The sequence below is a fragment of the Ambystoma mexicanum genome, chromosome 1p, assembly GCF_040938575.1.
Source record: "Ambystoma mexicanum isolate Mex_15411 chromosome 1p, UKY_AmexF1_1, whole genome shotgun sequence".
NCBI classification, from domain to species: domain Eukaryota; kingdom Metazoa; phylum Chordata; class Amphibia; order Caudata; family Ambystomatidae; genus Ambystoma; species Ambystoma mexicanum.
Window position 1 is genome coordinate 276,873,537 of NC_090921.1, and position 26,373 is coordinate 276,899,909.

Here is a 26,373-nt window from a genome sequence, read left to right on the forward strand (position 1 = left end):
CATCTCGCACACTGAAGGGAACCGTAGTATCTCCTCTGATGTAACCACTAACACCAACTGAGCTCCAAACCTTCCCCACCAGCTTGTCACACAGAGCCTTCCAGCAACACTTGACCTATCCTCACACTCCAGGTAGACAATTTTATTAGCCTCTGGGGCAGGGTGCAGTAACCAATCTGGTTGCTCGGAATGCAGACTGAAACTACGGATTTAAGCTTGCATTCTGAGGAACCTGGTGGGTGCTTCCCCTGCCAGTCCTCTTCCTCCACCCTCCCTTCCCCTCCATTTACCTGATCTATTTCGCTGAACCAGATGCCACTGCTGTGCTGCCCCCTCCCGTTGTCTGTGCGGGCCACAATAGAAATTGAAGAGGTGCTCGGTATGTTATCCCATCTTGCTTAAGTATTCTGTTTGAAAGAACGGGAGGCAATGAGGCGACCTGTTCAAACAAAATGAAGTGCTCTCAGCACCCTGGGTTACTGGATTGGCACTTGTGGTATGAATAGCATTCATACCCTCTCTGGCAGGCTGGATTATCGACCGGGGACCTTCGTTAAAAGTGGTTGCTACTCTCAGGCCTTTAACTCGGGCTTGGGTAGACCAGATCGGGTATGAATACGTAAATGGCAAACTGAGCAGGGTACCTACACATGGGTCTCCCTTCTGGACACCCATACCCCAAAAGCCCTTGCCATATGCACAACATTCCATCACATAAAACAGTGTTTTTTTCTGATCTGCACTCGCCCTTAATGTTGCCTCTCCCTCTTCTCCCAATAACGTTATCCCTGTACCTAATGCGTTACTGTATGCTCTGATTATGGTGCATTGGATCTGCACTGCATGGATTGCCAGAGGTTTCCTTGGACTGCTATTTTGGGAGTATGATGCCTGCAGTCAATGAGGTCAGGGGAGCTAGCGGTGAGCGAGTGGTTTAGAGTTCAGCTGGTGCAATGGTCAGGTATTTGGAGCAGAGATGTCGCTGGCCGAGTCTAACTCTGTGGGATTACATCACTGCAGCTGTTAATGGGAGCACTTGAGGGCGAGTTACAATGGCGTGTGAGGAAGGGGCTGAGCAAGCTCTGAGGGACAGCGTTCATCTGAACAGGCTATGGATCTATACACAAAATCCTTTGCCATTTCCCAACATCGAGGTCCCGGTCTATGGAGGTCGAGGGGCCAGATGGAAGGAACCTTGTTTTATGCACTCTCCGAACAAAGGATAAGAGAAAGCCACCATTGTACCTGCCCTATGAAGGAGGGATGAAGTATTTTTACATAATCCCAGAAGGAGGGATGATTCGGAGGACAGTTCCACATGTCTTTAGACACGAGGAAGGAGAAAAGGTCCCATACTTTGCCCCAAAGGAGGAGGCTAGATTGGGATTACTGCGAATACTAGGAGCTGGTGCTGAAACAATTGAGAAGTGAGTTAATGCCTGAGAGTGAAATGGAAGCAAACATTTTGAAATGTATATTTAACCATCTGCACATGTGCATCCAGTCCACACTCTGCCTTGAGGCATTTGAAACCCTGACTCTAGAAAATGTCTTTGAACTACTTTCTACTGGTTACTAAAGATCTGTAACCAGCTTGCATTTAGATCAATCATAAGTGATTGCTCGATGAAAGAGCATATCTGTCCCCAGGAAAACCCACCTCTAAGCCGTAAGAACTCTATACCAAAACACTTAACTCTGAGGGGCTACTCCAACTAACTGAAAAAATGGTTTAGCTGCAATTGCAGTGCTATATTCAGCAACATACATTTCTGGACCGCTTACAGGGAAGATGCCACCAAGGTAAGTCATAGATTTTCTAGATGTCGTTTGATTACAATTAGAATGTGGGTGAGAGGCTGCTCTTTTTAGATCTCTTGTTAGCACTTGGTCTGTCATACGATTCTACGGACTAGAAGTGGAAGTTGGATACTGGTGCACGGATTTCTTAATACTTAATAAATCACAATCCTTTGCACGTACAGTTAGAGTTTGAACCTCTGTTCTGTGGGTCCCACCCGGATCGTCTGTGTCTCCACTCTTGTTCAGTATTTATACCCATCCTATAGTTAAGCGGATGTGTTCTATGGGCTAGACCTCTGCAATTATGTGGCTCATTCCACAGATTCTGCAAAAGTGAGACGTAGGACTTCATCTGAACCGAGGCACGGTCAGAGTCGGACTGGGGCATAAAATTATATCTGGGCACCAAAGAAAGTGTCCTGCAGTTGCAAATGGCAATTCATTCCTTTTGCAACAGACTGTTTGAGTAGTACCCAAAGGGACATTTTTGATCAAATGTGATGCATATTGTGCATTTTAAAGAATATGAATTCTGTAACACTGGCCAAAACTACTAGCCATATGGTGAATTAACTTATCAAACTCGTCCACATGGGTAAAATCGGTGGCACATTTTGACCCAAAAAATTGCCCTACACTAGCATTTTGCGTTTTTGGTTCGGGCATTGGCCTCTTGCCCCATCGGTCCATCCGAGCCTGGGCACCGTCTTGTTCACATTGACTGTTTCTTGATCTTTCATACAGAGACAGTGAATCCATCAAACAGTGAGATTACCTTTAGCCCAAACCAACACTTGTGAACACCATCGTTTCCTCTTCCATCTATGTCCGCGAAAGTTAACAGGGTAGGCGGCTGGGCTTTACTTTTGGCAGTAGAATGAAACTGGCACCCCAGTTTCTGAATGTGTAATGCTGCACGTTCCATCTACTAAGGACCTAAAGGCATTTATTTAAACATCTTGACTCGCCATATGACCACCATGTTGGTCCAAGCAATCTTGCACCTAAATGTTGGTAAAGATGACTACTTTGGATTTCTCTAGCGGATAAATGGGAGGGAAATCTAAATATTGCTTCTAGAGCAATGCTGTGCGATATAATGAAAACATGGAGAATTATGAAAGAAATAGGGCGTGAATGTAGCCACCATCATTGGGATTTACTAGTTGGCATCTGAAATAGAAATGACGGCCAATTTAAATGTGAAAGGTAAAGATGATTACCATGTTCCACAGGGATTCCTCTTTTGCAGCTCCGAAGGTGACTGTCGCCTATAAAGGGGTCAGCGAGGAAGCCAGCGGAGGCCATCTGCTAGGTGATTGAACATCTTCATGTTGTATATGGCAATGCCCCAGAGTATGCCCAGACCTCTTGCAAAGCATCAGGGAGACCCAAAAATCCTACATGCAGATTGGCAAACCAGTGTAAGGCGACGCACACACTGTATAAGCAGAGAGCACCAAGCTGAGCAATTACTGGCCGAGACTTGAAGCAAATCGAGCTGCCATTGGCCAGATCATTTAAGTATACAGAGCACACTGCGTTAATGAGCCTTTCAAACGGAAAGATGTTCGGCAGGCATGATGGTGGAGAGAAAGAAGCCATCTGAGGGGGAGGGTGGAAATGATGCCTGGACGAATCATGTAGTCCAGAGTTTGAGGCCCCAACCAATTACTGACTTTAGGAACATGAAGACACTCTAAAAGGAGAGCCACTGAGGAAATTCAGACAACCTTCCATGTTGAGGGCATTGAGGCGACGTTCCAACGTGTTGGGGAGTTAGAGCAGAGAGTGAGAGGTGTGAGGCGAGGTGGCTGGATCAGAACCACTCCCTTTTATCAAATATTTGCCCAATAGGCTGCCTTCTGTGAAGAGCTACCTGGCTGGATTGGCTCTTGTGTGAATTTGCATATGGTTGCAGGCTAACAAGGTAAGGAGCCGGCCTGGGGAGGGTGCAAGGTCTGTGGTGGTTAAAAGATGACTGAGGGTATGCAGGGTCAGTGGAGACATAGAAGGGAGTAAGCAGTCCCAGGATCCCAGGGAGCAGGATTGGTGGGTTACTGAAGGTGCCCACCCCCAACATTAGAAGACGGAGTTAGGTGGGGACATGGGGGTGGCATGCCTCCATGGATTGAGAGGGTGTATCCCGCCTCAAAGAAGGGGTGGAAAGAGCCCAGCAAAGCGACCCCCCCCCTCGAGGACCAAAGCCAGACTCTGAAAAACAGGTTTCAGCAAAAATGGGCTGTTGGGAAACCACAGGGTTTGGCGAGTCATGTAGCCCACTCCCTGAGAGGTTTGGTCATCTGGGCAGGAGGGGTGGGGGGCTAACTTGGCATGAGAAGTCTGATGCTGATTGTAGCCAGAAACTAGCAGGGGCCAGGACACATGAGGCAGAATTACTAGACTGCTGGGGGCTGTAACTCAGAGCCTGGTGGGGGGACAGTGACAATCAACAATTGAGAAGTGGGCTAATGCCTGAGAGTGAAATGGAAGCAAACATTTGAAATTAATACTTAACTATCTGCACATGTGCATCTAGTCCACACTCTGCCCTGGAGACCGGGGGATTTGGATCTACATCAATAAGGATTCAGACCAGGTCCCAGACTCACTTTTGTCAGTCTGGGATGACATTCTGAAGGCTGCCGACGAGGGTGAAATCAGCATTGACCTCTTGATCCTTGCTTCAAGACTTTCTGCAGTGGCCCAGGTTTCCAACGAGTCATTGCAATGGTTTGCCTCCTTTTTAAACAACCGAACTCGGCAAGTTAAATTGGGGACTTTTATCTCTGATACTCTAAGTTAAATGTGGAGTGCCCCAGGGTTCATCACTGTCACCATTGTTTAACATTTACATTCGCCATCTGTTGGACATTTTCTCAGAATTTGGATTACATTATCATTCCTATGCGGATGACCCGCAGATCTACGTGCGGTTAAATGAACCTATGGAAGCAACAAAGAGTGTTGGCAACAAAATGTGCCAGGAAAATAAAGAGCTGGATGGTAGCCAACAAGCTCCAGCTAAATCCAAATAAAACTGATTATTTTACTCTGACGTAAGAAAAAGCTGGCTAAAACTTTAACATATCTGCCATGCTAAGAATTATTTGAGGTCTCTGCATCATTTGCTACAAAGGTGAAGTACCTCGGATGTACTTGGCAGGCAAACCTGAGTTGCAACCTGCAGGTTAACGATATGGTAAAATCTGTATACTACCAACTTAGGTTGGTAAAACCCTTGCTACCGAGGATTTCACCTAATGATCGCTCCCTGATCATCGGTGCACTGGTTAATTCCAGGCTAGACCTTTGTAATGTCCTTTTAATTGCAATCCCAAAACCGCAAATCCAGCGTCTACAGGGTGCGCAGGATTCAGCCGTTAGGCTTGTTTTTTCACTACCTCGCTGCTCGCTCATCACCCAGTTTCGGTGGAACCTCCATTGATTACCAATACAACAGAGGGTGCTGTTTAAGACTTTGACTTTTAAGTGCCTCTGTGGGACTGCTCCGAGATATCTTGTCTCAAAAGTTTCTGCCTATCTTCCGGATCGATGTCTTTCAATAAGCACGACCGCACCTACTGGTGGTTCCCCCTTCAAAATCTGTGACATGGGGCGACAGTGGGTTCTCCAGTGCCGTGCCAAGAGCATGAATGCTCTACCTTATGATCTTTGGAAAATTGATTCCCTTGTAAAATTTAGGAAACAACTGAAAACTAATCTTTTCAATTAAATGTGCAGATAATGCTGGCTTTCTGTTTTTTTCTTTTATTCTATCTGTACCCATATGCAATCTCTTGCCCGGTTCCGTTTCGGATATGCGCGCTACAAATGCAAAAATTCATTCATTCTTCAAAGCCTGTGAAGGAAAAGCCGCATCCTGTTGTGGCTGCAGCCTTGCAGGTCCTGACAAGGTAGACTGCAAGCAAAGGCTTTAGTGCACTCAAGCCCAAGTGTGGAACCATTGACTAGTGGATGAAATCGCATCTGCCTGAGAAGCACCCACACTGGAACGGGTGGGTTGGTGGGGGCGACAGAGACATTTTCTGTTTGAACCTTTGGTATCCCCTTGACATCCCCTAGGCCAAGAGGGGAAGTCGGTCTTTTAAGTGTTGGATCATATCTATAGAAACCTAGAACAGTGACCTGCTGCCAGGGCTACAATATATAGGCCAAGGAGCCTCTGCATAGAGTGAGAAACCGATAAAGCAGAAGCTGAAATCCGCAGCTTAAGGGATGTTAGGGAGAATTCTCAAAATGTGCTAATTTCCCTTACCATTTGAGACCCCCAGCAACTTTAGTGGATTTCTAGGATTTGACATTTTTTATTACCTGGAAAGAGTGTGAGCCTTTTTTCCCACTCTCATGTATTTTGATGTGTGTTTTACTTTTGTGTTCTTTGGTTATGGTGTTTTAAACAAACTCAATGGCGGCATCTTTTTCTGTGTGTCTCACAGCACCTTCAGTGCAGTGGCACAGGGGTGTCTTTCAGACTCCCTAAGGTTTAAATACCTTCTCTGGGACTGACTGTCTCCCAGAGCATTTAAAGTTAAATTGACTTTACTAGTCTCTTTAAATTTACTGACCCAGCACACACTATCTTTCTATAGAGTGCTGGAGGGGTTGCCTAGCTTCCCCTGAGTCAAAACACTCCTATAACAGTCAAATGTTACCCTTTCCTACTTTAAATGGCTGGTGGCAGTGGTTTAGATCAAACTACCATTATGTTTCCTGACCGCTAACAACGGTAGCTAAAAATCGGGTCGGCCATGTTTTTCAATATGGCGCCCAAGACCTATTTGTAAAAACAGACTGTCATCTTTTTTTGCCATTTTCTTTTAGGAAACGTCCTTCTTGTGTTTGTCTCTGCGCGCCAAACCAGGTTTGTTCCCTTTGTTCGTTGGCCTTTGGCTGGCTTTAGTGCTGAAGCCCTCCTGGCGCCTGAATGTCTGAGATGGACAGGATGTGAGGGTGGTGCCCGAAACTCCCTGTGCTTAGTCTCCTAGGAGACCTGAATGCACTCTGGCGTGATTGGCTGGATGGCTGTCCGGCAAGAACATCCACCCTGCAGTGTGGGTGACAGCAAGGCTGGAATGAATGGGGGAAAACTGTTTAAAAGCAGGTCTCTGGGACTTGGAAAGCAGCGTCGACCACTGGAACGAAAGAACTGAAGAGGAGAGGAAGGGAGAGGACTGCTGCAACTCCCAGACGACCGGTGAAGCCCTGCTGCAGGTCCAAATTGCCTGAAACTGTTGTCAGAGAAGCCCTTCAAGGTTTTCCCTCGAAGTTTGGTGGGAACAACCAACTCGCAAGCCACCTGGACACCGTCCCCATCTGGTCGAATTTTCATCAGTGCTGTTGAAAACCAGAGGGAAGGAAACCAGCTCGTCGTCTTTAAGGCACTCGCACCTCAAACCGACGTCTTGCTACAGCTTTTGGCCTCTTCCCTGGGCAGTGCAGGAACCTCCCGACTTCCTCCTTATCCCCATGACTGAAGCTCAGGAACAGCGAGATCTGCTTGAACTGCCAGGAACAACTGCCTCAGCTACAGCTTTCTTCATTGACAAGGTACTGTGCAAACGGGGTCCGGAAATATTTTCGGCCATCGAGAAAGTGCGTGAAACTTTCCTTAACCATGAAGGCTTGTCCTTCCCTTAACATTCGTCAAACTTTTCGCGTAGCCAAATCCTTTCAAAATCCGTGGCAAAGACTTAACCGTTACTTAATAGAAATGTGCTATTGTGTACAAAAGACTCTGAACCATTGACTTTGGCTCAGGCCTATTGAGAAGAATTGCTGGTTGTATTTAACTGAAACCCTTTGCCCTGCCTATGAATTAATTTGGGCTGTCTATTCTTATAACCTTGTCTTTTCCCTCCTTTATTAAGTATCTGGAGTGCCATTTTGCTCCCACTTCATTTTGGAGCTAAACTTGTTCATTTACTTAACGGTTGGATTTTTGTGGTTAATTAGTGTGTGATATTGATCTGCTTGTGCTAGTGTCATGTTTTCGCACTGACTGAGTAAATAAATGTATATTCTTTTACCAAGACACCTTGAGTGTCTATTTGAATCACTATATTAGTTGGTCCTTTGTGTAACTTGTTCTCCTGCTCACTCAACTCTTCAGATAAGTCTAGCTGCTCAGCCACTGCTACCACATAACTGTGTAGTACAGGCTTGTACCAAAGGTGAAATTGTACTGACACTAGTAGTCTTAATTGCCTGTAGTGTTCCCCAAGGGTACTGCAGGTGATTCTGCCTGACAAGGGAATGCTGTGCTCCTGGTACTTGGTGTAAGAACTGAAACTTCCTTTTTTAACATTTAGGCTCCTTTTCGGTTGGTTTTGTTAATCCTCCATCATGATGCTGTCGGGCATAGATTCTTCCCTCTTATGTCCCGGATACTCTCATTTGGCCCCCGCAGGAGTCTATCCAACCCTTCCTACTGTCACCTATAGCCCCAATGGGACCCTTAAAGGATCAGTTTACTGCTGTTAGTTTGTCTGTGGCCTAAAACAAAACACCATTAGTTTACAAATAGTTTATTTTCTGTATAAATATAAAGTGTTTACTGTGTGCTTGCAGTAATACTGTACATGCCTTGTATCCGGCTCTACCACCTCCAGGGGGAGCTTTTAGAAAATTGGAGGTGGTCCAACAATGGAAAGGCCACCGTTCAGGTGGACTGGACTGAGGGACTGAAAAGAACAGTTGAGACGGTGACTTTAGAGGATGCATGAAATAGGAGAGGCAGTGCAGCCACTTTGATTCCTTGGGGGCTTTGACCCACTGCAGGTGTGGAAGATCAAGGAGATTGTGAGCCAATCACTGAGAACCCGCTGCATATAGTGGGATGACATTGCAGCTGGGACCTAGCCTGTGGGCGTCGGTGGAACAGCTCTATGTAATTAAGGTCCAGAGGGCCTCCTAGGATAATCTAATGCCAAAACCCATGTCATGTTGTGGGACCCGTGTGCTTTGGGGTGATAAGGCTGCAGTGGCTAGTTGTGGTGCCTGCTCGGAGCCTGATGGGGTGGTGGGCTCTAGAAATGGGCACACAGGCAGTTTAGTGACATCGGGAGGCTCTGCCCTGAGGGAGCTTGGAGGAGTACCGAAGATACAGTGCATATGTGGCAGAGTGTGCCAGGTGGTGGCCTGGAAGTTAAGCCTGCCCAGAGTCGGGGTGGGTCTACCCTCCTAAGTGCCGCAGACACAATACTGTAGGCCTCGCCCAGGGAGGAATACTTGGGGCCAGTCCAGCTGTACACCTACCCCAGGAGAATGAGTCTCGACTGACGGCAGTGTGGGATTGCCACCTGTTGTGACTTAGTGTTTCCATTCTTCCTACCTTGCTGCCTTAGAGCTCACAGCTTCTTTCTCCCATAGCTCTCTCATGGGCTATGTCATGTGTTAGAAATTGGAATCTCACACGTTTCTAGAGTTATGTTTTACTGTAAGAACTCCTGAGTGGCTGTTGAAAGAGATCTTGCTGGAGTTGGCTGCAGCCTTACCTTAACACCACTTCCTTCTGAATAAATATACAACTTGAAGAGATTAAATCAGCGTGGTGTAAATCATTTCACCACCCAGGTAGCAGTCGGCCTCACAGAGGGAGGGGGACAAGATAAGTGACAGAGGCGTCGTACCTTCTAGAAGACAGCGGGTTCAAAAGAATGTTATGCATTATGTCGTGACTGGCCTGGTGAACAGCACATAGCCGGCAGTCAATGGCAGGACTAGGGGCCCTGTATCACTTGCTCAGTTGTTGAGGTAGGTGGCAGACAGCAGCTGCCATTAATGAAGCAAAAGCATTGTGTGTATTAAGCTATGTATGGATCATTTGTCTAACCGAAGTTGAAGGCCCACCAGATGGCCTTGTAAAGTTCTAAAGGTCCTGCTCACAACTGTCTGGTGTGGCTGAACTGCTAAGTTAACATGAAGTTGTTACTTCCGTTGCACTTAAGGGCTAGCCAAGTGGCTGACCTATATGGTAAGCAGCCCATGGTAGTGAATCCAAGGCTTATTACCCCTATGGATTTCTCCTCAGAGTACAGTAACTGAATTCTCACCAAGCCCACGCTTATAAACTGTAACTGGATTGAGGACTGAGCTCAGAGATGATGGATAACCCCAGGCAATGGAGAAGATGGTGAAATTGAGGCATACAAATATTAAGATTAGTTGTGGGTGCACTTGAATGTATACATACCTCTTTGAAGTCCTTTTGATATTGAAGTTGTTTATCGTAGGAATAACAAGTTCCCCCTGTGGGGAGAAAACAATCTGAAGTGTCATGTGCTTTATTCCTCAAATTTAGGATTGTAGAACATCTCCTTCTTTTTATATTTATTTGCAGGTTGCATACTGCTCTTTCTCTGCAGCCAGTCTGAAGAAGGAGTGGTATGTAGTGGTTCCTCTCTGGTCTGGTGGTAAAGGGTCCAGCCTGCTGGCCAGGATAAACACAGCTGCGCTATTCCCCTGTGTAAATAAAGGTGATAAACTTGAGCCATCCGCCATGAATCGTTTGTTTCCACACTGACATTAAGTGGATATGTTTTTCAGGTAACTACCAAACAAACTAGTGGCTGTTGGGTCCAGGGTGGTCGAGAAGAGGTGTGGCGAGTCAGGCCTTGGGAGGTCAGTGTAAATTATGTGGAATATTTAGAGGAGGGGAGGGCGGGCAGGAGACATGTTGCTAGACCATGGGGTGTTCAGGTAAGAGACCATGCACAGACTTTGACAGAAGGTGTCTACAACTTTGGGGGAAACCAAGCACCCCTCCCTGGCTAGGTGGAAGGTGGACCCTGCCCTATGCTTTCCCCACCCGACCTTCGGAAAGCATTGATACACCTTTTCTGGAAGGCTCTTATGGCAGGGGCTGATGAGTGGCCGGAAGAAGACTAGTTGAGAAGAGAAAGTAACCCCCTAGGTCCCTAAATTAATCACTCTAAATATTCCAAAGGAGATGGTGGTGGAGAGAACTGTGGAACTGAGAATGGAAAGAATTGTCCTCCAAATGTTGTTTTCCTTTGGCTAGACAGTTATAGATTGCCCACATCAATCTGAATGCTTCATAGACTGTCCCCATTCTAGACTGTTCAAAGGTGCAACTAGTTTCCCCCGTTCTGTCTAGAAGGTATAGCTCACACACAATTTCAGGTTAGAGGCTAGTGCTTGTTGGTCTGGACCTGAGGTCTCGGTCAGTGTATGCAGAGTGGAAGAATTACTAAAAAGAATTCAAAGGAAGATGCCCTTTTCTGCGAAACTACTGCTTTAGGTGAAGCTGAGCCGGACCGAACATGGCCGCTCATATGTGGGTTAATCTTGCCTTCTGGAATGGGGGCAGAGATTGTCTCTGAAAAATTCATGGATCGATCTGTATGATACTGATCCTTGGCTTCCCAGCTCTCCCTCAGACAGCCCTGCATGGGGTGTGAACTCAAGATGTAGTTCGGTGGGCAGATGGCCCTTGAAACGATGTTAGTTTGCAGGAGCAAAGTCGGGAACCAGTCGAGTGTTTTCCTCTTTTTGCACATGGTAAAGTGGTAAATCTCATGCAGCTTACTGGTGACTTGGTTCAAGTAGAAGAGTTAGCATGTGAACCGGAGTTGGCACACATAATGAGCCCTGGAGAGATCTGTGATCCGGACTCTGCAGCATAAGGTACATTGCTTCCACTGCAGTTCAGTGTGCAGCACTAAATATGAGGGTGCCAGAGGAGCGGACGCAGATCTTTGGACATGACAGATTACAGGGGTAAACCCAATGTTTGGGAGAGGGGCCATTTCTTTATCCAGCACTCGTGGTCAGAGAATGTTGAAGGTGGGACTGGTGACCCTTCTCTTTGTGTGACAGATGTTACAATGAGTAACTACAGCTCTCAGAATACAGTTGAGCGGAGATGTCCGTCTCCTCTATGGAGACCTACTTGGAAGCCACGGAGCGTCACCCGATTATAACTAAGCAGGAAATGCGAGTGCTAGAGGGGGAAGTGGGTTCCCTAGCTGAGGGGTCGAATCAAGTTAAAACCCAAATTCCAGATACAGCAGAAGTATGAGAAAAGCGAGCTATGGTGGTACTGCTGGACAAAAACTAGAAGAGATGGAACACCCTAGAAGTTACACCAACATCCCGACTCTGTACCTTTGTAAATTGCTCCTGACCAAGAAGGTGGGCTTCTATGATATCTGAGGCATTGGAGCCTCAAGCTTACAGTCTCTTTTTGCGGAATTAGACAGTTGTGGGGATGGACACTGGTGGCTGCTCTGTAAAGCCCTGGTGCTCGGTAGTCGCTGCTCCAGAAAGAGGGACATATTGGGCCACTGAAGCTGGAGGTGCTCTTCTTTTCAGGCCTGAGTAAGGCATCCATGACCAGGTGGCGGTCGCTTCTGCATATTCATGCTTTCCACCAAGTTCATGGTATAATACCATGGAAAATGATTGACTTTGGTCTTCTATGATTTTTGGTGGGGATCCATAGCAGCGACTGGGGCAGAAGGGGGTGCTTCCAATTGGCTGACTGGGTTTTTTTTTCTTAAATTTTCTCTCTCGTGGCTGTTGGGGACTAGTTTTGTTGACTCTGGTTTTGTTGAATTATCTACCTGGTTGCATGGGCAATAATGGAAGGGAATACCTTGCCTCTCCCGGATCACTTTACCCCCTACTTTTTGTTTGTTTGCTTTCTTACTCACCTGTTTCTATATTCTTTTTCACACATTACCCTTTTGTCTTCATGTTCTCTCATCGCTCCCTTCTTTGTCTTTTCTCTGCCCTTTGTGTTGAAAGGAATGTGTGTTTTTGTGTTGATTGCAGATTATGTAGCATGTAGAAGGCAGGGACTTGTGTTAAATTGTAGGATGTTAATGGTGTTTAAAACTGTTGTACATTATTTAAATTGTGCTCAACTGCTAATCAAAAGAATTTACGGTGAGAGAGTTGGTGAGAAACAAAACCAATTAGAACAATTTATAGTGGTTCAGTAGAATGGTTACAAGTATGTCCAATTGACTATACACTTGTAGTTCAATATGGGTCCAATCCCATCCTGATGGCGGGTAAAGGCATTGTAGCGTGTTTAAACGTTAAAAAAAAGTAGTACAAGTGTGCTACATGGGAGCCTAAGTAATTCCACATGAAGTTTGTCAGTGGTGGGGATACAGGGCAAGGTGCAGGTTAAGGAACCCCTCTCCTATTAAATCATGCAGTTAGTTCCTAGAGATGCTAAAACCAAAGCTGCATGAATATTGCAGAATCCACTAAAAGGAACTTTATTCTGGTAGCTGCTATTATGCAGGAACATCAGGACTAATTAAATAAGAATATATGAGATTTCTTTGCTGTGCTTGTTTATGCCAGTGGACGGTTGCATACGTTCCAAAATATGCTAGCTTGGCACACAAGGATAATCTGGGAACAGGGGCAGCCAGAACATTGCCAGCAAGTTCAGCGACGTAATCTGACAGTAGTGATGAAGCTGCAAGTGTTATAAATATAATGACGTTTCAGGAAACGTGTATATGTGAATAAGTACATTTATTGTGAGACCCCCCAGATTGGTGTGCTCCCCATAAAGCACAAACCCTTACTGGCTCTGACATCGGTCTCGAACCGCAAGAGTTCCATAACGATGTCTAAGTTTACATCACATCTCCCCTTCAGGGGTGAACAGGGAAAGGGAAAACGAGGAAAGAAAAGAGGAAGCAAATAAATGAACCATAAAGGTAAAAAGGATGCAATTCGTGAGAAACCTAGTCACTCTTGAAGTTTTGAGTAACTCTCCTGTTCTGCAGCAACATCCTTTTGACAGGGATATAGTTAATAATAAATATAATCACTCTTGAAATTTGGACCAACTCTTCTGTTCCTCAGCAGCATCCTTTTGGCAGGGAAAGAATCTCCACCACTCCGCTCCATTGTGATATATGTGGATAGACCTTGGTTGTGAATCCGCTCTTGACTTTCATAATCATGTGGAAGTTCACTTGGTCTGTTCAGTTCTCCGGACAACACAACATCAATCATCACATGACCACCTTTTTCCATCTTCCAGAATCACTGACTTCTCTGATGCTTTTCCCACTCTGTGCTTCCCTGAATCTGGATAATCCTTATAACATTTTCCTAGGTTCTTTTACACGCATCCAATCTCCTTTATCAAGCTCACTTTTCCTTGCATGCTTAGTATGGTCATAATACGTTTTGTACTTCCTTTGTTTCGCCTTCACTCTCGTTATAATATTTTGAAAGTCTATTTTTCTATAGTCCTTTGATGGTAACCATGATGGCCTGAACTTGTTAGATGCTACTCCCTCTCATGATAAACGGTTCTTCTGTTGCAGAATGAGTCATCATTCTATATGCATTTAATGCCTCCTTGAGTGTATCTCACCATGGTAACGAATTGGCCATGGCCACTTGTATTATGTTCTTAACAAAACCATTAATACGCTCCACTAATCCCCTGGCCATGGGATTTTCCATGGGATGATGAAGCGAAGTGACCTTGTGTTCAATGGCTCTATCCTTTAAGAACGCTTGTATCTCCTCTGACATGAATTGGTCCCCATTGTCGGATATTATTTCTTGGGGATCTCGTTCCCTACTGAATACGTCTTCCAAAAATCTCACGATTTTACTGTCGTAATTGTGCCCTCTATTACTCCCCATTCCACCCATTTTGAGGTGTAATCCAGCAACACAACTGTATGTATCTTTTGAGCATCCAATGTCTTGAACGGCCCAGTAATGTCTATGGCAAATTTCTTCGACCAGTGGTAATGGTGCAACAATCCTCTTCTTGCACTTGTCACTTACTGCACACGGCTGGCAATTCTTTACCAACTCTTCAATTTCATTCTACATCCCAGGCCAATAATCACTTTCTCGCACAATCCTTTTCGTAAGATTCCTTCCAAGATGCCCTTCATGTGCCAAGTTAATGATTTTTTTTCCTTATCCCCTTAATTGCGATGGGTTTCCCCACCAGCCCCCCCAGTGCCAAGGCCTTTTTGGGTGATTTCGGTATGACGCTATTCAATGGCTTGTAACTTTTTTGTTACATGAGATATCTCTGCCAAATTTGGCCCCTTTTTTCCCACATGTAGGCGGTTGTAACGCCACCCAGGAATCCTAGTTTGCTGTAGGGGGGTGACAGAAAATAACCAAAAAGGGAGAAAATGCCAATAAAATGATGTACAATGAAGCCTGTGGTTTTTTCCTTGTAGGAGCTAGGAACAAATGGTTTGCTGTGCTAAATTCTCAATTTTCCTGGCCTTGAAGAACAGGTGAAGTGGAAACAAAAGGATTTTCATTTTAAATGGTTATCAACCATTTTGTGAGAGGTAGGCGATTTTGGCCTTTTTTTTTCCAGTCGGACATGCTTGGACGGAATGGAAGAAAAGGGTGGGAAAGCTGAATGGGAGTTATCTCGTCCTTGGCATACATTTCTGAAAAGTAGACAAAATTCCAGGTTTAGGGAGGGGTGATTTGAGCAGGTCAGGCAAGTTATGTGGTGGACATGGTTGGCCTGGTACGGCAATGGCTTGTATGAATTTTGAGAAAAACAATGCTCCGCTACATCCCCCCGACTCTTGCAGTTATGAAATCACACATTTATTTTGTAATGTTTCACAAAACAAGCAATACCACAAGCCAAAAACAGAGCCATGGTACACAGGAGTTTTATGCTTATGGCCTGAACAGACATACTTATCATGTGTAAATAGGCAAAACTAATGCTGTGAGGAAGGGAAAACGCACAATTTCTGAATATTGCTGGAAATAAACACAATTCCTGCACATTTCACTCTGGTCACCCACGAAACACGCTGCCAACAACACCTGGCCTACCGTCCCACGTTCCCACAGGTGTCCCGACAAATACGGTACCTCACGTATGGGTGCACCTACTTGGGCGCAAAGGGAAAAGCCGAAAACACAGGTAACCCCTTTTGGCACAGCAGAATTTCAGGAATTGGGCTCCTGTGCACACCATACAGATGAGGGCCTAGGGTGTCCAAGCCACCAAGGAAAACTGTGAACTCATTGCATTTCTGAAAAGGGGACACTCGTGGGAATCCACAGAGGTCTGACTTGCGCAAAGCGGCCCAGAATTTATTACCCAGAACCCCCGACAAAGTAAAAATTGTGTTTTTTCCCACCAAATAGCAAACTTTGTCAGGAATTGTGGGTAATAAAATATGGGGCGATTCGCACAAGTCTGACCTCTGTGAAGGGGGGTGGACCTCTCCCACCCCAAATGGAGGGGGACATCTCATGCAGCGCTCCCTGGGGTCAGGTGTCCCTTCCTAGGATTAGATATCTGCCCCAAGGAAGGTCTGCATGAGATGGCCCCCACTCCATTTTGGGTGAGGGGGAGTGGGCCACCCCCCCTTTCCATTACAAAATTCCCCGGCGAGCTATCTCGTCCTTGGCAACCTGGTGGGAATGCCAAGGATGAGCTACTTCGTCCTTGGCACTTAAGAGATTAATGTAACATGTGGGATTGTAAGATTCCCCCCTGGAAACACACACTGCATCTTCTGCGATCTCGTTCCTAATTTGTGCATATTCTTTCAAAGCATGGTCAACCTTTTCCCATCCTTCCTTTACCGCTTGGTGCAGTAAACCTTGCTCTAGGTCCTCTACTGGTGCTCGGGCCCACTCTTCTTTCATTATTCCTGGTTCAATATGTGCAGCAATGCATTCCATATCCTTCTCATCAACACAATCTTCGTTCTGTTCTCCATTATACCGAGGTAATCTAGAGAAACAATCTGCAATGACATTTATTTTACAAGGGGTGTACACAATCTTCATAATTGCAATATGTCAAGATCCTACTTCGAATCCTAGGGGACACTAAGCGTGGGTTCTTAGAATTGAAGACATTTATCAATGGCTTCTGCTCTGTCTTGAGGGTTATTGGAAGGCCCCATATTAGACCTCTAAAATGTTCCAGAATCCATCTCACTCTGAGGGCTTCCTCTTCTATGGTTGAGTAGTTTAGTTCTGCTGCCCTCGGAACAAGCGCAGCAAAGGCTATTGAAGTTATACCATGCTCCTGAACTTGTTTGAACACTCCACCCAGACCAATATTACTGTCATCGACTGATGTTATGTTAAGGGCTATGCTGTTAAACATGATTAGTGTTGGTGCACTGTTTATGCTTTTCTTGATGTTTTCTAGTTGTTCTTGGCACTCCTCAGACCACACAAACTTTCACTTTTTCATGAGCTCTCTCATGTGCTGTGTTTGATCTGTAAAATGTGGCACAAATTTTAATAGTACTCTGCAAGCCCCAGGAAACTGCGCAATTGGTCTTTATTTGAGGGAGCAGGCATGGTTGATATTGTTTCCACCATATTTCTCTTTCGGCTGATCCCTTCAGAATTTATGATGTGTCCCAAATATGTCACCTCACGCAATTCGATCTTACATTTGTCAATCTTCAGTGTGAGATCTTTTTCCTGTATGACCTGCAGAACTCCTAATAGTTTGGCATTATGCTCTTCTTTCATCATGGTTGCAATCGGAATATCATCCTGGAAGTAGTATACATCGTCAAGGCCCCCATATAATTGTTTCATCAGACTCTGGAACACTGCAGCGGCAGGTGCTAGGCCAAAAGGCAAGAGCCTATATCTGAAAGCTCCCAAAGGAGTGACAAATTAAGTTTAAATGTCTTGAGCCTTCGTCCAGAACTACTTGGTGGTATGCTGACAGGTCAAGTGTAGTAAAATGTTTGGCAGGCTTCATGGTTGTCGGCATCACCCCTGTATTTGGTAGAGTTTGCCTATCAACCCAAATGTTGGCATGGAGATCTTGAAGGTCAACACACATTCTTATGGAATTATCTGGCTTGCGTATGATTACAATCTGGGATAACCACTCAGAACACTTGATGGGCTCTAATCTTGTGTTCAGTTTCATCAATTCCTTTTGTAGGGGATCTCTTGTTCCCAACGGAATGTCTCTCACTCTATGTGCAATGGGCTCGGCACCCCTCTTTAGAACCATCCTATGTTTGAAACCTTTAAGCATCCCAATGTCTTCATTGAATGCTAACGAAAACCTCTTTGCTAGACCTTCATTTGTATTATCATCATTGAACATACATGGAATTGTCTCCCCTGGGTGTATCTTTATTCGGAGGGCTCCTTGTTCTTCCCAACCTACGACCGATGATCCATTTTCCTCTACGTACAACTTACATCTCACAACCTTCAAAGCTGAGATGAACCCATTTATAACCAATGATGTTGATGGGAATCTTACCGTATCCTGTGGCCCTGATATTGGTTAACCTTAACTCTCAATATAGCCCATCCAATTCTTTGGTAAATGTCATGAGATCTACTATTGTATATGGTGAACCTCTGTCCACCATCACTTGCATAGGTATCTTATTTATATACATGCCACCCATGGACCTCTTTCCTCCTAGGGTGATTATCAACATTTGTATGTCCTATTCTTCTCTGGAGTTTAAAGCGGATAACCCTATTTCTTCCAATGCTCCAATATTTGTATTAATTGGGCAGTTATTTTCTTCATATGTTCTGCTACTTGTACCCATTCTTCCCCTACCTCTGCCATTTCTGTAGACTTTGCCAAAATGTCCAATATTTCCACACCTGAAGTACTCTGCTGCACATGCTGGGCATTCTCTATCACCATTTGGGTGTCTGCCCGGCAGCATTTGTAGCAATGACTCTATCTCCTAGGTTTCTCAGAGGGTCTCATCTTGGCAGTAACTTTGGACATCTTCCTTATCAAAGCTACTATGGCATCTTCTCAATCATCTTTTTCCACTTGTACAATCTTGATTTCTACTGTCATATCTTGTTTGGTTTGTACTGCCCTCATGCATCTGTCTCCTAACTCCATTGTCCTGGCGATTTCCACTGCTTGGTCCAGTGTGGGGACTTTATCCTGCCATAATCTTTGCTGAATGTGGGAGTCAGCAGTGTGAAGCACTAATGGATCTCTTAAGTAGTCTTCTGCAATGCCTGTGAACCTCCATGTAGCCATTACTCCTCTTAAAAATGCGATGCAGGTATCTAGTGATTCTCCCTTGTTCTGTTTTCGGGAGAAGAAATGGTATCTCCCAAGTACCATATTTGTTTTGTTCCCAAAACATTTGACGAGTTTAAGAAAGACAACTTCATAACTTTTGCTACTTGCGCTAGTGGAGTCTCCTGACCAATCATCACTATTGTTTGATCAGGTAGGGTGCTGAAAATCCTAAGTGCTTCAGACCCTATGCAGTTTAACAGAGTGGCCTCCTTTAAGTTATTGTTGAATTTTGCTCCTCCAATTGCCCTCTGGTACACTTGGAATGTGTCCACCCATTACTCCCACAGAGTGGTGGGGCTACCTGGATTTGCAAGGAATGGTCAAGGAGTACGAGTGTTCTGCAGTGTTTTGTTCACTGTTCCCTTTTTATCACTGTTCATTTTTTTAAATGTCTATTGTGCAATCACTGTATTAAACATTATGTGGTGAGGCTTGTCTATTGTTTAAACATCCATGAGATTTGTTAAACTTTGAAATATTGTGGTGCCTCGTTATTCAGTTGAGTATTGACTGCAGGTGAAAGTATTTGTTACTGTACTGGTCTTTATGACAGGGCTGCTCTGAAACGTTGAAAATGCCCAATGTATTCTGTTTTGTGTTGCTATGGAGACGCTTGACAACAGTATTGAGGGCAAAATGGCAGACACGTTTTGGACGGGTTTTATTGAAAAATGCTCCTTGTTATGCGGTGAGTTCCTCGTTCTTTTATCTAACTCTATATAAATCTTTTTTGCAGCCCCTACCTGGCTTCTGTAGTGCGGCTTGTTCACCTGCCCAATTCAGCCTGTTGCTGCTTTCCCAGTATGTCTCCTGTGGGTTGGCACTTATGTGTGTTTATGGTTGGGGTGATGGTTTGCTCTCTTCTGGAGGCTTTCAGAATCCCTGTCGCCAATTGTTATAAATATAATTAAGTCGCTGGAAACGTGTATATGTGAATAAGTACATTTATTGTGAGAGCCCCCAGGTGTGTGCGCGCCACATAAAGCAAACCTTTACTGGCTCTGACGTCGCTCTCGAACCGCAAGTTCCACAACAACATCAGAGTTTACAACACAACAGCAAGTACAATCAGAACAGAAAAGAATTGTGTGAAATCAATATTTAAGAGGACATTCGGTTAACGGCAACTGGCAACAACCAAAGTGAGCTATATACAGAAAGCAATAAAAGACCCTGAGCAGTGGTGTTCAAACTGCGGGGCCGGACCCCCTGCTGGAGTGGGGGGCGTGATGCATGTCTGGGGGGACCAAACTCTTTAAAATGGGATTAAGATGATGCATTTAATATAAAACCAGGATTAATGTGACTGATTTTAAGAGAAAATGTAAGCTGTAGACAACTGCTTATATTTTAGAGAACCTGGAAATCCTTTGCCCTCCCCCATCCCCTAGGAAGGGCAAACTCCTAAATATGGGGGGGGGGGTTGGCAGAAACTATATTTATACTGAAGGGGTGGGCTAGGTATGAAAACATTTTAAGACCACTGACCTGGAGGATGTAAAGGCAATAATGACCAGACTCTGGAAGGTAATGATCCACCAAATGGCCTAGGGTCTGATTGGAAATGTGTACTAGAGGCCTCCTGCTTCCACCATTGCCACGGATCGCCTTCTATAAGTCACACCAGACTCGTTTTCGCTACATGCCTTCATGTCAAACGGAGACCTTGAGTAGAAAGGGGCTACAATTGTTGATGTAGAATATTTTCGGATACTGATCTCTCTGAAAGCTGTAGTGCCAGAAGATTAGGATTATTTTTAGAATAACTTAATATTAATTCCACTCCTCCTTGATTCACAATTTATCTTTTTGTAACAAAGCTACCTGAAGTCCACTATATTGATCTGTGAATGTAGGTGGTGGTTAAGGGTGTTAAGACCTTTGCGAAAGAGACCTTTTTAAATGACGGAGAAGGAATCTTGTACGTTTTTAACATGCTCTTCATGCCGCCTGGGAAGACAAGTTCAACATATTGCAAGAAGCGGATTCAGGCGGCATCTTTTGTCATTTTGCACCAGGAAGTAATCGCATGGATTATGTCAAACCACCAATCCCACTGTGGGGATGCAATACGCCTGGAAGAATGGTGTACATGGTTCTACATTAAAGTATAAGGATTTCTTAAAATGATAATTGTACGCACTTCATTACAAAAATACATAAAGTTGGCATTGAATGCCAACCCTGTGAGCCAGTCATTAGTGGTAAAGATTAACTGAACCCAGTTTCAAATGGTTTGATGTGTATCCTAATGCTCTAGGAGGGTTCTGCCACCTGCAACTCTCCAATGGCTTTGAACTATTACACCCATAATTCCTCATCATTGGCCATTCTTGCTAGAGCTGATGGGAGTTGTAGTCCTAAACATCCAGAGAGGAAAAGCAGTTCAGTTAACCCTTGTCCTTTTTGCAACAAAACAAACGGTGTATGTTATATGTACTAGGGGCACAATAAACAACTACAGAAGATGCACATATGGCCATCTCACCCCATTTGTAGGACCCCTGTACAATTCCCATTAAGCAAACAACAAAAAGTATACAAAAAAGGGATATTCACTGCCAAATCCAACAACATTAACTCCTGCATCTCCAAGGCTAACTCCAAGTCCAAGGAATTATTCTTCATCTTCAAAGATCTCACCACCCCACCTGTAAGCCCTGATGAGATAATGAAAGCCCAATCCTGTTGCAATAGTCTACAAGAGGCACTTCTAAATAAAATCTCACTCCTCCAAAGTAAAATACTTACCCAGCGCTCTTATCTAATTCTGACCCCTCAGACGCACCTTCTCCCCACCCTCTTTTCACATTTAGAGACATCACCGAAACCGAAGTCACTGCGCTCATACAACACGTCAAACCCTCCACCTGCAAAGGTGATATCTGCCAACCGAACGTCATTAAAGATAGCGTTGACTCCCTGGTCCCACTCATCACAGCTTTCATTAATGCTTCATTCTCCACAGGCATCATCCCAACTATCCTCAAAGAAGCATAGGTCCGTCCCCTTCTCAAAAAACCATCCCTAGACCCCTTATCCCCCCAACAACTATCGCCCCATCACGACTGGCCCTTTCCTTCTTAGAATTCTTGAGAAGGCCGCCCACAATCAAATCCAGCACTTCCTGGAAACCCCCTCCATTTTAGGTAAAAGGCAATCGGGATTCCGCAAAGGCCACAGCACGGAAACCGCACTCCTAGACCTTAAGAACCAAATCACCAAAATAATGAACACATGCAAACCAGCCCTTCTACTACTCTACCGATCAGCCGCGTTCGACTTCGTAGACCACAAAACTCTCACCTCACCAGCGCTGCCCATTTCTCCACACATGCCACCTCCTGGATCACTTCATTCTTGGAAGGAAGAGCAATGAAAGTCTTCTCAGACATAGCCAACGCTGCCCCACCACCATCCACTGCGGTGTGCCACAGGGATCATACACACCCCCACACTCTATATCTGTTAACCAAACCCATTTTTGACCAACATGACTTGGCATAGCTTACACAAACTATGCTGATGACACTCAAGTCCTCCTCCCACTCACAGGCTCCTACGACCATGATTCGGCAGCCCTTCTCCAAATTTACTCCACCATCCAGGCTTAGATTGCCACCAACGGCTTATGTCTCAATGGTGACAAGACTGAGATCATTATCTTAGGCCCTAAAGCTACGCTGAACAAACTGAATACCAAATATGAGAACTTCACCATTGAAAACACCACCATCCCTGTCTCCCCATCTGTTTAGCCTCTTGGCGTATATTTAGACGCCACCTTATCCATGGACAAACAAGTCAGTGCCAAGTCAAACTTATAAATGCTGTCAAACCTTTCCTCACTAACCAAAACTGCCTGTCCATCGCTAGAGCTACCATTGGCGCTAAACTTGATCACTGTAATGCCTTACTAGCAGGCACGTCTGAAAAAAACCTAAACTGGCTTCAGACAGTACAAAACAATGCGCTCCGAGCGGCCCTCAACATCCCTAAGGGAGACCACATCACACAAGCAAGGAGAGAGGTCCACTGGCTTCCTGTTAAGGAAAGAATTACTTTCAAAACTCTTACGTTAACCCACAAATGCCTCAAACTCTCTTGCCCCCCACCACCTCTCCGAAACCATTTACTGTGATGCCTCCACACGCCCCAGAAGGACACACCATGCCAACCAACTCAGCATACCCCCGATAAAAAGAGCTAAAGCAGGAGGTATTCGCTTCACTGATCTAGCTGCTAACCTATGGAATACCCTGCCCAGCGCCCTGCGAGCTGAATACTACCTTACCACATTCCACAAGGGCCTCAAAACCACTCTGTTCAACTGACCCACCCCTCCCTCCTCTGCACTCTTGATTTTCATTAATTGTAACTAAGTATACATGAATAACTGTTACTGTACTGGCAATTCCCTGCACGTACAGCATTGCTCCACTGTAACCAGACATGATTGTTTTTCTGTTTCCATCACATGTAATAGATTTTCTACTGTAACAGCGCCTCGATTCCCCTAGGCTGCTGGCGCTTTAAAAATGTTAATACATATATAATGATTGCCACTACTTACTGCCATTTTTCAAAATCGATGTATAATCTATTTTTTCCCCATAACCAAAGCTTTTAGGAATGTTGGAATTCACTTCAAAAGAATTGTCATGGCTGATGACTACATTAATTGACCAAAATGTAGAAGTGGGCTGGAACCATGTATGCTGGCCCTTTACAGGTGTTTTCATGGCACATGTCGGAATTATGAATGCTTGGCAAAACACCAGAAGATTATATTTAGCACGTTTTATGGGGAAACTACACTGATAATAATCAATTATCAGATGGCTGCTCTAAACCCTGGAGAACTCTTACAAGGCTTAACTCAAAGTTAATTTCAAACTACATGCAGCAATACACATAATCTTGTTGCAGAACCTTTTAAACTTTAGGTACAAGATGATAACCATTTGGAAAGGACAATTTATTGCAAAGCCACTGATGTAAACTCGATCTTGCATGCAAATTTTGGGCACTGTAAAAATAGTTACCAACATTCCTAAAAAGAAATTTGTTTTAAATTGAAGTGCGCTGTAGATGTAAAAACAAAACCCCATAGCAATGCTGAAATTCGGGTTCGCTGAGAGGATGACCCGCCAGGCCCTTTTAAACTGGATGATGCACACGTTCTTGTTCTGCCTTTACAAATGGTCCACCATATTGTGAAGCTATTTGACATCATGGCATGGATGCTAGCATTATGCTAAACATCTTTGTGACTTCTCTGCAGCTAGGCAACCTCATCATCACAAAGCACAATGAGTGGCCTCACAGGAAGCCATCCTATACATAAGGCCAGAGGACAGGATCTGCTGCTGCCTTTTTTTTTACTGCTCGGACTCTACCTTCTGCTCCCTACATCAGCCGCACCTCTCACCAGGTTTCTGGGGGCCCCTCTTCTTTTGTTTTGTATGTTTATTTACCTATGAGCAGTGAAGGATCGGACACCACCACATCTGCTCTCCAAGGAACAACAGAGGACCTAGAGATGAACAGAAAAGGGGTTCAGAGGTGACATATGTGACACTCCTGTGGGTCCATTGTGCTATCGCTAGGGTCAACCTTTGTGGTGAACATCTGCTTGGACTGGGAGATCTCTAGTCCTTCAGCTCACCCATTTAACCCGGTCACATGGGTCCAGGCATTGGTTGTGTCTCCTCAGATCTGGTTCCCAAGAGAAATGACTGCTGTAGGGGGTGAACAGTAGCACACTTTGCATTTTCTGTAGGGGGACTTACAATGGTGGTCACATATTCGGATTTGAGTTACTCTATCACACACAAAATGGGTATAGCTGGGGGCATTGTTCATAAACAGTGTCTACCACAGATCCCAAAAGAGCAGCCCCTCAAGAAGAGCTTCTTTGGCAGAGCTTCTGCCCCGGTCTATTACACACACCTGTTCATCAAAATGTTGACTCTTGGCAGGTGTTGTCAATGGATCCAGTCCACATTCAATTAGTCAGATGCAGATCACCACCTTTTGCCCAGTCATCTGACCTCACGAAACATGGGCTTCACTGCCATAACAGGACACCTCATGGCCACAATGAGACACCTTTGTGGCACCAGCAAATTAGATGCACTGTGGCCGTCATCCACTTGCCAGCACCCAGTAAACCTACATAGACGACTGTGATAGAAAGGGTTAATATAATCTTATGCTATTGATGTTTTTCCCTTTCTAATGGGCCGCTTCATAAAGGAACATTCATAGTTTTGAAAGCAATGTGGGATGCACTAGATGTTGGTTCTGAATCACACATTGTAAGAATGTTTGTTTGATATATATTTATTCAATAGTATAATTCATGTTTTTTGTTGGAGAACAAAGGAGCATTTAAAGTAACTGCCACAGCTTGTACAGTAATATTGGAAGCAATCTCCATTTGTGATAGTATGAAGTAGCTCAAGCTCAAAAATGCATTGTGATGCCAAACCAAAAGACTCTTCAGCTCCCAGGTTTTGATCACTGGCACTGCGATAATTTGTCCAGGATGGATGGTGTAGTTTAATTCTGGTGTTGTTGGTCTTGCAGTCAGCAACAATCCTACTATGGCTGAATGTAGTTTCACAAAGCTCTAGACCGATCATGAGAAGGTGGTTGGTTTTGCTTGATCATGATGGCTACATGGAGTTGAATTTAATCTCTCGACAGCAGTGGCACCAAACGATTGTCAGGGTGGTGGTAGGGGACAGTATGGTTGGCCCCTGGAGATTTCCTTCTGCAGTGCATGAATTCCGCAGGTATAAAGGAGCCACCAAATTGACCCAAAGCTGGTGTACGTCTCTCGGGTGTCAGAAATATCTGTGATCCATGATGTTCTGAAAGTGATCTGGGAGGCGCCCATCATGACCGTTGCTTCAGAGGCCTCACAACAGAATTCTGGTTTCTGATCCCAGATAGATGTGGGGGCTCAAAATTGCTGGGCGAGAAGAACAAGGCAGACCAATGTGGAGAGGAGCAGCAAAACTAACCATTTGTTGACCTGACTGGGGAGAGACGGAGGCCGTGGGACTTTGAGTAGTGGGGAGATTAGAGGTGGTCTGGCAGACTGACTCCTGGGAGTGGAAGAGAGCATGCTTTATAAAGGCCCCGAGCTTATGGACTTCCTATGGACGTGGGCATTACCTGGGCATCCGAGAATGAGTGAAGGCGGGGGGGGGGGGGACAAATCGCTGAATATATCCATCAGTGTAATAGTGAATAAACAGTTCTCATGGAAAGGCTGCACACAAAAGGCTTCCTCCCATGTGTAGGTGTGTTGGGGGGCGCAGCCTAGATGGGAGCTGGACAAGGGTGCTGGAGCGCAGCAGGCAAGTGGGTTCAGCGGGAACTGGTGTGTGGGCTTCGTAACAGCCTGGTTGTGGGGGAACCCACTCCCCCAAAAGACCGGGAGTGGGGTGGGCACAAAATGCCAACCTCGTGGATGC

General features: G+C 45.0%; 1 protein-coding gene and 1 long non-coding RNA gene across 9 annotated transcripts in view; one reads left to right on the forward strand and one right to left on the reverse strand.

The window, feature by feature from the left end:
- Nucleotides 1–26,373, reverse strand: part of LOC138568935 (uncharacterized) — a 352,395-nt gene that overhangs the window by 177,811 nt on the left and 148,211 nt on the right. The gene's annotated exons all lie outside the window — the stretch shown is intronic.
- Nucleotides 1–26,373, forward strand: part of LOC138568884 (CTD small phosphatase-like protein 3) — a 668,014-nt gene that overhangs the window by 138,620 nt on the left and 503,021 nt on the right. Inside the window, exon 1 of one of the 8 annotated variants that reach the window (XM_069646672.1) lies at nucleotides 24,213–24,451. The exons of 5 other annotated variants lie outside the window; for them this stretch is intronic. In XM_069646672.1, the coding sequence (XP_069502773.1) occupies nucleotides 24,366–24,451 (86 nt within the window). In that variant the 5' untranslated portion in view covers nucleotides 24,213–24,365. Of the gene's footprint in view, nucleotides 1–24,212; nucleotides 24,452–26,373 lie in introns of those variants that run through there. 2 more of the 8 variants (XM_069646668.1, XM_069646698.1) reach the window with 2 other exon arrangements.